Consider the following 13,045-nt stretch of genomic DNA (forward strand, 5'->3'; position numbering starts at 1 on the left):
AGCTCTAATAGAATGCTCCCCAGTCCCCCTCTGTAAACATCAGCAGAGAGAAGTCATTAAGCATATGAAAAATAGCAGTTTCAACACATGAAAACAATCTAAAGAATCAAAGTAAATGCCTCTCTTTCCTCAATGGACAAAGTTAGTGCAGGAAATAATAAAACAAATAAGCAAAACCTTAGAAACTCTCTAGCTTGTGTTCTCTATAAGATTTGTGAGGCTATTGCATCAGTAATTTTTTTTTTCCATTACAGCAGGCAATGTAAAAGGAAGGAAACATTAGGTCGATAACAGAATTTTTCTCGCCTCAGTAAATTCCAGAAGACATTGAAATAATGCCTACCAAGTTTTGAGAGAAAATAAATAAATAAAATATTGTGATCACAGAATGTAATAGTTGGCCAAGCTATTTGGGGAGATAAGAGTGACAGAAAGCCAATCTAAGACAGGCAGACCAACCACATACCCTCTCTGAAAACATCATTCACAAAAGTACTTCAAATGAAAGGAGGAAAATAAATCAAAATAAAGAACTCAAAAGTGGAGTGGGCTGGTGTAAAGATGGTGAGGAGAAATAAACCTGTAAAATTTACAAGTTGATTCCTAAATTAATATTGTGAAACCTAAGGTATATGTCTAGTATCATTCTTGAGAGGGAATGTCAATTACTTTATAGTAATTGTTTATTTTATTAACTTAATTATGAAATAGTAGATTATTCTAACAAAACTGAAAATCCAAATTGGCAGGGAAGAAGGTATGTGAAATTCCTCCCTATCTGCCAGAAGAACTAACAGCTTATGTAACTTTCTTGAAATAGATAGAAGAATATAGGTGAAAATATATTTTCAAAAAATGCAAAGGTAATCAGTAGTAGAATAGACATTTTTTGTGTGACTTTCTATGGAAAAAATGACTTTTAAAAGTCTAACAATCCTAGGGGCCTGTTTAATGGTGTAGTGGTTAAGTTCACACTCTGCATTGGCAGCCCCAGGTCCACCAGTTCAGACCCCAAGCGTGGACCAACACACCATTCGTCAAGCCATGCTGTGGCAGCATCCCACATAAAGCAGAGGAATACCGGCACAGACGATAGCTCAGTGCCAGTCTTTCTCACACACAAACAAAATCCTGTAAAATAGATTTTTAAAAGATTAAGAAGCATTAAAACAGAAATAATTTTTGTGTGTAGTGCTCTCCTCCTTAATTTCTAAATAAACTGCCTATGTATTTTATTTTATTTTTCCTTAAAATTTATAAACACCCTTTTTAAATTTCCTTGAATTTTATTTTATTTTAGTTAACTATTTGGTTCTCTCGTTAAACATCTCACAGTCAGAAAAAATCTTTCTGCCTATTTTGTTTTATTTTTTTAAGTTCATTGAAACATCTGAGCACCCTAAGGGCGCTGGAAAAAGAGATATATCATCTGCTTGTCAATGTCCTTCAGCCAAAGACAACGAGGAATACACATGTCACTGAACAAAGTTGGGTGTTTTGACTCCTTGCAAAGAGTGAGGTTGCAGTTGGGAATCATGAAGCATCTCAGTAAGAGGGTGTTAGAAAGAACACACTGTAGCATTGGGGCATGTGGCAGGTCAGGGAAGGTCATGTAAGTGGGCTTTGCTCTGGATTGGATGCTGTCAGAAAGCGGGGATGATTCTGATTGGGTATCTTAATAATTCTTATCTAGAACACAAGAATATGAGAACAAGACTAAAGCTGGGACAGGTAAAGAAGTAGCAGCCATCCACATTTGCCAGGATGGGGGTTGTTGAGTCACTTCTTATGGTTTGGACAATGTTCGTGCTTCTATCTGTGTTCAGACACAGTTATGGAGTAGTCTCATGCTTGCCTTCATCCAGCATCATCCCAGAGCAGTCTGTCTGAGGTTGGTGTTCTACGGAATAGTTTATGTTCTACAGGAGAGGACCACAGCCCAGCTGTGAGTGTGAGGCCAGCTCCAAGATGTCAGGGGCTGCTTTCCTCTTTCTCATCTTTTATATACACTTTGCTATATGAACACACACATATACATAATCAAAAGTTTTATATACTTTATTTTATCAGGAAGAATTATTCTTGTTTAATGAATCTACTATATATAATGAATATGGACATATGTATGCTTAAATCTTTAAGGAAGTAACTCATTTTTATTGTAGAAATAAGCAAAAAAGGAACCAAAAAGCAAAAAAGGAAATCATCTATACTGTAACTGCTCTCAATTGAATTCAACCTATGTGAACAATTGAGACCAGAAATGAACTAACTTTGGCTAATAATGAAATTAGTTAATTGACCTTATTTTCAGCATTGACTAAACAAACTTTTCTGAGTTATTTGACTGAAGATACTAGTTTTGTGATTTGCAGCCAAAATTCTCATTGCCCAAGAACACTTGAAGAGATCATTCATTTCTACACCTAAAGTGAAAACAGACTATCCTAAATGACTGGAGTGAGAAAGAAAGATGGATGGAGAAGATCAGAATGAGGGGGAACACCAAATGCTTCCTTTAATACACACATAGTGCCTTGTACAACATAAACAGGAATTCAAATGTTTCTAGAAGGCACAAGGGTAGGATTGCTGTTCAGTACTACCTTTATTTATTTTTGCTTTTAAAGACAAGTTCTAAACATGACAATAAAATGTCTATCATAAACCAAAATGCTCCTACCTCACTCCTTACTTGAGCCAAGAGAACTTCACCCAACTCTAGCCTACCTTGTTTTTCTGCCCTATGTTTGGTGCTCCAAATTCCTCTCCTGCTCCATCCTCTTGCCCTCTTCTGATACATCACCTGAGCATGAAATAATCTCTGCCTCGGGGTCTTCCTTCATCACTCAGCCTGGGATGCACTTAGCTCCCTGTCAGCCCCTCATCCCCTAGGGAGGATTAGGTAGTCCCCTTTCCTAGCACAGCATTGGCTAGCGCACATGGTGAGCCCTCCAAGTCAGGCTATGTCTGATTATCTTTGTGATCCTGGAACTTACGACAAACCAGGAATAAAATAGACCAGAGTAGATGGATGTTGACTTATGGGTGAAATTGAAGGACTGCAGCTATATAACCATGCCATTTCCCAGGGATGTTAACGGGTTTATACTGACACTCCACTGTATCCTTGGACTGATGCCCAGATCTCTGGAGTCTTGGTGCAGTGTTCCTTTGCATGCCTTACTGTCCTCTGCATCAGGTACTCTGCAAACAACTGCCAACCAGCAATTGGTGCAAGCTGTATTTGCTTACTCGATGGTGTAAAATCAGCACAAAGATGCAACACAGGGGTTATAGAGCACTGCCTTCCTATATCACCAATAACACAGATGTAGTTGCAGAGTATACACAGAAACCAAAAAGTAATAATAAGAGGCCCTTGTTGATGGATCACTCAGGCCTCACTAGAGGTGAGGAACAAATACGCATCCCACATTGCAGTGACACAGGTACGTGAGCACGTGGGTAATCTCACACTGAGTGTCTACCAGAGTTCTCTCCTAAACTTCTTATCAACTATTCCAGCAGACAATTTTTGCTCACTTTTCGGCCATCTCTGTTTCCAGGTTTCTGGAAGTCCAAGTTCCCTCTCTGTCTTTAGGAACTGGTCTGAAGTCCAGCTGCCATCCAGAAGTTAGTGGGTGGCTCTGTCCTCTGGACAAGGTGCTGTGGTCCCAGTCCAGGATCTGAGTTGAATCTCAATACAGGTCATGTATTGAGCCCAAACAGGCTTATTTATTTCTTGATAGTCTGGGTTTCTGTACCAGATTTGAACTAACCAGCTCACAAGCCTTACAAAACTGAACATCTCGCTAAGACTCAGTTTCCCCTCTGTAACTGTGAATAATTATGGGGCCTATTCACAGGTTGTTATTAAGGGGAAATTACACATAATGGCCGATACAAAGTCAGCCTTTCCTTCCCTTCCAGATTGAGAGGATCACAGTTTACGAAACATACACAGGATGGCCCTTGGTGGGAGGGAGGGTGTGGTAGAGAATACTGCATCCAACATTAGTCAGTCAACCATTCTGATCAAGCAGTTACTTTGTGCCAGGTACTGGGGATAGACAGAAGAAAAACAATTGACAGTGGAGGCAGACACACATGCAAACAAGCAGTGACAATACAATATGAGAAGTGCAGTAGCAGAGGTCGCCTCAAGGTGGTTAGATCCTAGCACTGCCTGGGGCTGTGAAAGAAGGCTTCCTAGCGGGGCTGATGCTCAAGCTGAGACTAAAGGAAAAACTCTCAAAAGCCAGATGGGAAGGTGTTCCAGGGAGAGTGAACATCAGAGTTGGAGGAGCATCGACTCGATCAGAGCAGCAGGATAGCACAGTGACTGAGAACTCAGAGGAGACGATAGCTCAGTGCCAGTCTTTCTCACACACAAACAAAATCCTGTAAAATAGATTTTTAAAAGATTAAGAAGCATTAAAACAGAAATAATTTTTGTGTGTAGTGCTCTCCTCCTTAATTTCTAAATAAACTGCCTATGTATTTTATTTTATTTTTCCTTAAAATTTATAAACACCCTTTTTAAATTTCCTTGAATTTTATTTTATTTTAGTTAACTATTTGGTTCTCTCGTTAAACATCTCACAGTCAGAAAAAATCTTTCTGCCTATTTTGTTTTATTTTTTTAAGTTCATTGAAACATCTGAGCACCCTAAGGGCGCTGGAAAAAGAGATATATCATCTGCTTGTCAATGTCCTTCAGCCAAAGACAACGAGGAATACACATGTCACTGAACAAAGTTGGGTGTTTTGACTCCTTGCAAAGAGGAGAGTTTCTGTTTCCTATTCCAGAAAATAAGAAATAAAGGATCACCTGATGCCAGACCATGAATCAAACTGCCCAGGTCACAGCTATGGCTGAGGGAGTGGGCAGAGCACATGAATTCCCCCTAATAGAGCTGTCTCATGAACTGGGCAGAAGGTGCTGGGAGATGGGTGCTCTCTCCACTGCTCATGTTTCCTCTTGGTCATCACTTCCCCTGAATGGAGAGACACAGCCCCACTGTCACCTGGAAGATCCAGACCCAAGGATCTGCCTCATCTACTCCTTTCTTCACCATCCCCAGGATCTACGACAGCCATAGAATTTGCTACAAGGTATTGTCATACAGGATAGAAATATCACACACCATACTGCATCTTGTGTAAGTAGTGGTGCAGAACAATAAAAATATTCTCCAAGCCCCAAACCAAGACACACACACACACACACACACACAGAGCCATCATCTTGTGGTGAATTTCCACAGTTCCTCCTTCCCAGGAAATAAGTTTAGGCAACACCGGGACCCACAGATTCCAGTCAACTGACAACCAGGAGCACTGAGATTACATATTTATTTGTGTATCTCTACCGTACTCCACCCCTCCTGTCCCTGCTCCCAGAAGGCTTCATGCTGAACCTTTAAACCTGTACCCACCTCTTGTTTTATGAGTCCACAGACATCCAAGTGGGAATTTCAAGTTCTAGACCAGTGCTGTTCAACAGAGATTTCTGTGAATATATTTTATATCCACAAGGTACAACATGGTAACCAGTGGCCTCTAAGCACTTGATATGTGGCTGGTGCAACTAAGGAACTGAATTTTTTATTTTATTTCATTTTAATTAGTTTAAATTTAAATAGCCATGTATGTCTAGTGGCTAATATATTGGGCAGTGCTATCTAAATAACTCCAGCTAAGCGGACTCTAGCACCAGAGTGAAAAGACTGAGCCTTTCAGAATGGTGGGAGCAGGCTCTCCAGGAGAGGGACCAGGCAAAGATGCATCAGGTGCAGTAACTGCCTGCTCCAAGGGGAACCATGGCAGAATGGTCAGAGGCAGCTGAAGACGACCTTGAGAATGAGGCGGGAGCAACACAGGACCTAATGGCATCCTGATAGAGTATGAGATACAAAAATGGAGTAAAAGGAGGGGTGAGGATGGAGGTGGATGAGGTGCAGGGAGAAGATACCTCCCTGTGGGTTTAGTACTAACACCAGCCTAGAGTGTTCTAAATCCTCCTTAGACCCTTCTCCCCTTCCCCTCATCACTATAAATGTTAATAGAACGACCACTAAACATCTTCTAGAGCAAACCCCTCACTCTGCAGAGGAATAAACTGAGGCCCAGAGAGGTAACTGAGTTGTGCAGCGCCGTATATTGAATCTGTAGCAGAATCAGGACCAGAACAGCCTTTTCCCCACTCCCACCCCATGTGCCCTCCTCCCACCCCCAACCAGCTCCACTAAAGGAAGGCAGAGCTGCGGAAGGAGAACTGCAGGTAGACAAGGAGCAGGCAGAGGGAGGCCCAGAAGAGGCACCAGCGAAGGGAGAAAAAGTTGTAGCCCGAGCCCTCCAGGGCCCCTGGCTTGGAAGCACCAGCGAAAGCGTAGGTCGCCTCCTCCTCCAGAAGCTTCTCGCTGGGCTTCCAATGCACGATGCCCTCCTGGCAGGCCTCGCAGAACTCGCTGCGGTGCTGCCCGCTGTCTGGGCGGCTGGCCACGTGGATACGGTACTGGCCGCCATCCTCCTCGTAGCACTGCTCGCGCAGGCTGGTGATGAGGTTGTCCACCAGGCTCTCGATGTTCTCCTCCAGCATGCTGGACTCGTCCAGCCGCGAGGTGCCGCACTCGTAGCACAGCTGCTTGAAGACGCGCATGCGCACGGAGCCCGTCCGCTGGGCGCGGTCCAGGTGCATGTGGAAGAGGATGACCACGTGGGCCGACTGCCAGGTATGCCAGCACCAGGAGCAGTGGAACCTGCGGGGAGGGTTGGGAGAGATGGAGAAGGTGGGCCTCCCTCCCAGCAACAACCAGCCCTGGAGGAGCCTGTAAGGGAGGGGCCCAGTGTGCCTGTACCTGGAAGTGGAGGGGGAGTGTTTACGCCCCCGCCCCCGCTCCCGGGTTCTTTAGCGCTCCGGCCTGCCGGCCCCACCTCCTCCTGGTGAGCTCCGCTGAGCCTGGCGCGCCTCCTCAGGAGCCTGGCGCTGCAGTGACCTGGCTTCCAGGAGTGCTCTAAAGCCTGCCTCCTGTGCGCCCTCCCGTGGCCTCAGCTCCCCTCAAACCTTATGTATTCAGAACATGCTCCTGGACACTGCACATGTGCCTGGACACTGCACAGAGGCCTCTCCCCCGGTCTGGGCCTTATTTCTCATCTGTGAAATGCAGGGTGATGGTGTCCAGTAAGAGTTCTTTCTCTCAGACCTCCCATTATTCTGCTAACGGGGATAACCAGCACGTCTCTCTCATGCATCCTGCCTGCTGTGGGGAAAAGAGGAGATACCTCCAACTGTGCCAAGCACAGACCGCTGAGAATAACTCCGAGAATAACCACCAAGAATCCGCTGGATAGACGGGTGGATGGGTGATGGGCCAGCAGCGGGAGGATTACAGCGTCTGCTCCCTGCACCTTCGCAAAGAACACTCTCTTTGGATTTGTCCCTTGACAAATCCTCCCAGGTTCTAGTCTAGCCCTGCAGTAGAGACTAAAAAAGCGGATCCTGATCTGCATCCTCCTCCACACACATGCACACTTACATACACAGAGGCCGTTTTGTCTAACCTGGGCCCTCTAGAGACACAGCCTCAAGAAACATGGAGGTAAATGGCCTGGGACTCATCTAGCCAAACCCCACTCCCTCAGCCCCCACGCAGTGCTTGCACACCTTCAGTGATGGAGCACTCACTATCTCCAGGGCAGTTCTTTCCATCCTTCTTGCAGGCCCTTGTCACAGAGGCTTTACAGACAGTCGAGAGTCCCATGGACTGAGTCTGCCCTCACAGCTGACCCTCTCTGGACCCCCCTGTATGATGGCCCTGAAGGACCTCTGATGAGGAAATTGACTCAGTCCAACAGACACCATTTAGTACGTACTGTATGCTGAGCACCACGCAGCCCAGGCTGTGGGGTAGAGATGAGACCAAGCCTGTCCCTGAGCTCTGGAGCCCATGGACAGCATGAGCACAGAACAGGACCCAGCACAGCCCATGGCTGGGTCAGCGGGGCAGAGCAATCTAATTAGTCCTGAGCCAAAAGGATGTACCCCCCCACACACACACTGGGACAGAGCTGCAGCCCACCAAGGTTAATGCATTCCAAGCCTTAAAGGTAGAGTGAGCCCAGGCAGAGAGTAGGCACAAAGGTGGCAGTTCTCCAGCCCTGCCTGAGGCCAGCTGGGATCCACAGGTCACCAGCCAGGAATAGGACCAGCTGAGCCCTAAGGCAAGAGGACCCACAAGTTGTGGAGCTCATCCCCTAAACCCTGGGGACCCCTGGCCCACGGTCCCGGCACTTTGCACCCCGCCCACAGCCAGCTCAGGAGCTTCATGTTTTCCATCTCCTCCTTCCACAGCTTTCTAAACCAAGCCAAACCAGAGTTGTTTCCCTTCCCTCAAGTCAGACCTTAGATCTTAAATCCCAAAATGTCAGACCTAGCGGGAGGGGACCTTAAGGATCATCCGCTCAGCCTTTCCTTTTACTGAGACGAAACAGAGGCACAGAGAGACAGAGAGCCATCCTTGCACACACGGCTAGTCAGAGCCAGTGCCAGGACCCAGCACATAACAGGTACCAAGAGATGTCTCTTGAATTGATTTGAACTAAAAGGAACCAACCAACCTCTGACTCTCTGTCTTTTGTCCTGAAGACAGGTTCCCTCTAATATTTGTAGGTCTTGGAGCAAGTGTGCAAATGTAAGCTCTCTACCCACAGCCTACTTTCTCCTGTTCCCACCTTCAGCACCACGCTGCACCACCAGGGGCTTCACATACAAACACGTGAAACATATCAGTATCCGCACCTCCAGAACACAGCCACCTGTTGGCCCCCCAGGGGCTCAGAGGTACTGTCTGTCCTTGAATCCATGGACCCAGGGAAGAGGCCTGCATAGACCATGGAGATGAGCTTGAGGCAGCTCTGACAGGGAATTCTGTGGTTGCAACCCCAAATCCCAGTCTACAAGAAGGAGAGGCATGTGGGCTTCAGATGGACATGTCCCGTTGGCCTTAGGGACTCCTTGAACTATGAGAGAGACACAGCTTCTGTGAAACATGAGATGCCAGGCCCTAAGGACCCACAGGAAGTCCTGTGCAAAGCCACATCTTTTTGTCGCAGACCCAAAGATAATAGAGCTGGAAGGAATTTGATTGATCATCTGGTTTTGCAAATGTGAAAACTGAGACCCAGAGATGGAAAGGTACTTGCCCAAGTTGAGAGAGTTAGTTAACTGTAGGGCCAATTTCTAGAGCATAGCGGGTGGTCAATAAATGTCTTTCTGTTCAAATCTAATGGGATTGAGATGACTGAACAGTCCTAGGACCAGAGCACAGGGCCCCCATCTCTAAGCTAAGGCTTTCCCCAGTGGACCTCATGGCCTCCTCCCCTCAGTTCCCACCCCTCTTTAAGAGATTATGAAAATAAGAAAACATCTAAACTGTCAGAGACTGCAGGTGCATTGAAGATATTACAGCCTTCATTTACCATGGAAAACCAAGACCCAAAGATAGAACACTACTTGCCAGAGTCACCCAGGGAGTCCACGGTACATCTGGAATTAGAATCAGGGCCTCTTCAACCCACTTGTGAGTTCCTTCTCTTCTCCTCAACCTGAGCTGGACCCAGGACTGAGCTCCACACATTTCTCTGTCTCCCCTTGGAAGGTGCTCCCAGGGCGGTGGTCCAGGGGCTGCCTGCTGGGCCCCTCCTCCCCACGCCTCTCACCTGCCTGAGGCGTGTTGCTCCAGGTACTGCTTCCAGCCAGGGGCCAGCTCGTTGGGCTTGAGATTGGGATCTATGATGAGTTCCCAGCTGTCAGCCGGCTTCGCCACCTCCATCTTCTCATAGAAGACTTTCTTCCATTCACAAGTTGTCAGGCTGGTAGACATGGCCCTGCTGTCAGGGATGGAAGTTTGAGTTCAACCTGAGTGAAAACACAGAAAGAGCCCGGGTAGGTACAGTGCAGTTGAGTGTCTGTGGTCTGAAAATCCTCATCAACAGGACCAGGAGGAAACAGGACCCAGCAACCTCCTTTGTCACCCTGGAATCTGTTACCATGGTAGCAGGGCAAGGTGCCAAGATTCAGGGCTGGGGAGGAGGGAAGTCCCAAGGGAGAGTTCCAGGGCCCTGAGCTGGGCTTGGGAGGCAGGGCTGCGTACTGACACCAGCTAAGTAGAGCGAGCAGGTGGGGAGGCGAAACTCCAGATGACAGTCACTCACCTAGATCTCCGGGGGTCTCCAGGAGGCAAAGACTGTCCGGTGGCCCTGCCTCACCCTACTGCTCTTCCAGACGGTCTCCACATCATGTGCTATGCTAACTATGACACCCAGGAAGCCAAGGAGAAACAAGGGAGAGGGAAATGCAGAGCCTGCAGCTCCCATGCCCCATGATGTGCTCAGGGCATCATTTACCGTGTGCCAAGCGCTAGCTGCTTGATCTGTGTGCTGGTCATGGTGGAGATTATTTCCCACTTCATCCAGATCAGGAAGCTGCAGTTTATACACTTCTAAGTGGTTCATCCAATTCAGATCCAGGCCTTCCAAAACCAAGCTCATTTGTTCATTTATTGCAGAACTGTTGAGCTGCTAATGCATAGGGATTAAGAAAGAAGTAACATGTGGTCCTTTTGCTTGGGGAGATCCCAGACCAGTTGATGAGATAGAATGTAATTTAGCATGCTGCGAAAAGCACAGTAATAACATTTCAGATTCATAGAGTCATAGAATTGTTAGAGTTCATATTTGGTTCCTGTCCCAGGCCACATTAAGGCAGCTGCTGGAGGAACAAGTTTATTCTGTGCTACAGACTCCTGCTGCCTCAGCTGCTGCAGAAAGAGGCCAGGCAATAGGGTACCCACAGCTCCCTGATGCCCAATTTAAATACTTTAGAGACTAGGAGGAAACTCAACTCCAAATTTGCATAATCCAGATGAAGGAACAGTCATGGTAGGGAGGCAGCCAGGGCAGGGAAAAGACCAGCTGGTTTGGCAGCTTACTCCAGCTCTGCAGCAACATCTGTGTGGCCTAGAATCCAATCATTTCCCTCAGTGGACTTCAGTCTTCTGCCCACACAGGGGAGGTTGTGCCTGATAGCATCTAAGGCCTCTTCCAGCTGTAATCATCTTATAGTTCTTTAATCTGGAAGTCAGATCCCTAGACATGTGGAGCACAGAGTGAAGAGCGTGCAGAATTGGAAAACATTGCTAGGAACTAGGAGGCAGGTTTTCAGTGTTGAGTTCCACTTGGCACTTGCCTCAAAGTGGTTTGTGCGTGGGAATGAGGTAAGGGACAACACCATTGGATCATCTCTTGGAATGGGGAAGTGTCTTCTACCAGCTGTGTGCGAAAGTTCTCAGAAAGAACAAAACGATGTCTCAGAGCCATCAACTGAAAGCTCGAGAAGGGGTTCTTTATTTTTAAAAATCTAATGTCTTCATTGAACTCTCCAGCTCATAACCTAACTCTCTTGACATTGAATTCAGAGGTCTGAAGCTTGAAAATGGGAAATTACTTGGCCAAGGCCTCAGGAACAGGCTGCTCCCAACTCACTGGCGGCTGTCTCTGGTGTTCAGCTACCAGCCGAGGTGAGATGGGATCCCATGAGTTCCCAGGAATTGAATGAATTGAGGAGCTTATAGCCCAGTCTAGAGACACATACCAGGAGTGAGTCTCTGAGACATATTGTGCCACTGTTCCCAGAACAAATGACAAAGAAGGAAAAACAAAAAGATAGAGGGTGAGTGTTTATTATTTGTCTTTACTCAAATGATGCAATCCCCTTAGGCCTAGTACCAGGTTTAATTTAGAGTACGAGCCGTCTAAGCAGAGACCAATATAATTCATCTTTCTGTATAATAGCCCTGTGTTCTCTCAACAAAAACCTTGCTTGTGATACAATCAGTGAACACAGTTACTACCTCAATTTCCTGCGAATGCTATTGGTTGCTCCAGAAGTGATAATTTAAGAGCTCATTAATCACTAAATGTGTACAGCTGTGGCCACATCACACACTGGCTGCTTCATTATTTATTGCTGCCGTATTTTTAATTTAGATAATACCTTTTAAAATAATGTTTTTCCTTTATAAAATAAAATGCTGTGCACCTGTACTCTGCAAACAAAATTGCCAAAGGGGAGGGGCATAAAAGAACCTGTCCCCTCTTCAATTTGGAATGTGGGTTAATAGATACTTTTGTAAAATGTCCATTGCTTAAATGTTACTTATTAGCATAATATGAGGAATGTCAATGTGGAGCCTAAAATATACAAGTCATGAAGAGGGGGAGGTAAGTATTTATCACTTAAGTGCTTTTGAAAGGACTTACCCCAGAGATTTCAATACATGGTCTTGAGGGGGGATGTGCCCCCTCCACCCACTCCAGTCCTGGGATGAAGCCCTGCCACTGCCAGCCATTGTTACTAGTGAGAATATGTTGTCCCATAGGCATCTTGGGGCCAAAAAAAGGAGAAGGTTGAGTAAAACTGTGTTAGTGGTTCAGGATATTTCTTAACTAAAAAACAAACCCGGAAGACATGCAAGCTACATCTTGTCTTCCCCTATCTCTCCACAATTCAAAGAACTGTGGAAGGTGCCACAGGGAAAATCCAAGGTCCCCAAGGAATCTTATTCGATAGCTGTTAGGAAGGCCTCTCCATCCCCAGGATGCAGCACGCGGAGGCAGCATGGTCCAAGCTCCACTCTTTGTGGGGTGGAAGGACAAGACACACAGACTCTATTCCTGCTGGATTCAAGGATCCAAATTCTATGTGCCACGCTTCGGCGCACCCAAGTCTGTGTTAAGGGTGGCCATAGCTGCTGTCACTTTTATCAGGGACTCATGATCCTAGGCAGAGATTTGGTGAAGAGTTGTGACACTATTTATGGGACGTACATAAATAAAAAGAGAGAAGAGGGAGCAGGGAGTGCTCCCTGCAAGGAGGAAAAAGAAGATGGAGGTTGAGTAACTGAGTTAGTGGTTCCGCAAGGAAGAATATAGAATTATCTGCTGAAAAAAGACAGTCAGACTCAGGGAGTGTGGAGATACT

At 46.2% G+C, this 13,045-nt stretch overlaps 1 protein-coding gene across 1 annotated transcript; it reads right to left on the reverse strand.

The window, feature by feature from the left end:
* Positions 1–5,374: 5,374 nt before the first annotated feature.
* RTP2 (receptor transporter protein 2) lies at positions 5,375–10,015 on the reverse strand. Its single transcript, XM_014732657.3, has 2 exons — positions 9,724–10,015; positions 5,375–6,764 (listed from the first exon to the last, which is right to left on the reverse strand). The coding sequence occupies exons 1-2, from the start codon at positions 9,885–9,887 to the stop codon at positions 6,251–6,253; spliced, it is 678 nt and encodes a 225-aa protein (XP_014588143.2). The 5' UTR covers positions 9,888–10,015; the 3' UTR covers positions 5,375–6,250.
* Positions 10,016–13,045: the final 3,030 nt, after the last annotated feature.

The sequence above is a fragment of the Equus caballus genome, chromosome 19, assembly GCF_041296265.1.
Source record: "Equus caballus isolate H_3958 breed thoroughbred chromosome 19, TB-T2T, whole genome shotgun sequence".
In the NCBI taxonomy this organism is placed as follows: Eukaryota; Metazoa; Chordata; class Mammalia; order Perissodactyla; family Equidae; genus Equus; species Equus caballus.

What these genes read in the sequence shown, in the direction of transcription:
- RTP2 (XM_014732657.3), bottom strand. Translation starts at nt 9,887, where the DNA reads ATGTCTACCAGCCTGACAACTTGTGAATGGAAGAAAGTCTTCTATGAG. An exon ending in GAGCAACACGCCTCAGGCAG is followed by an intron (nt 6,765 to 9,723) that starts GTGAGAGGCGTG and finishes CCCTCCCCGCAG; the next exon opens with GTTCCACTGCTCCTGGTGCT.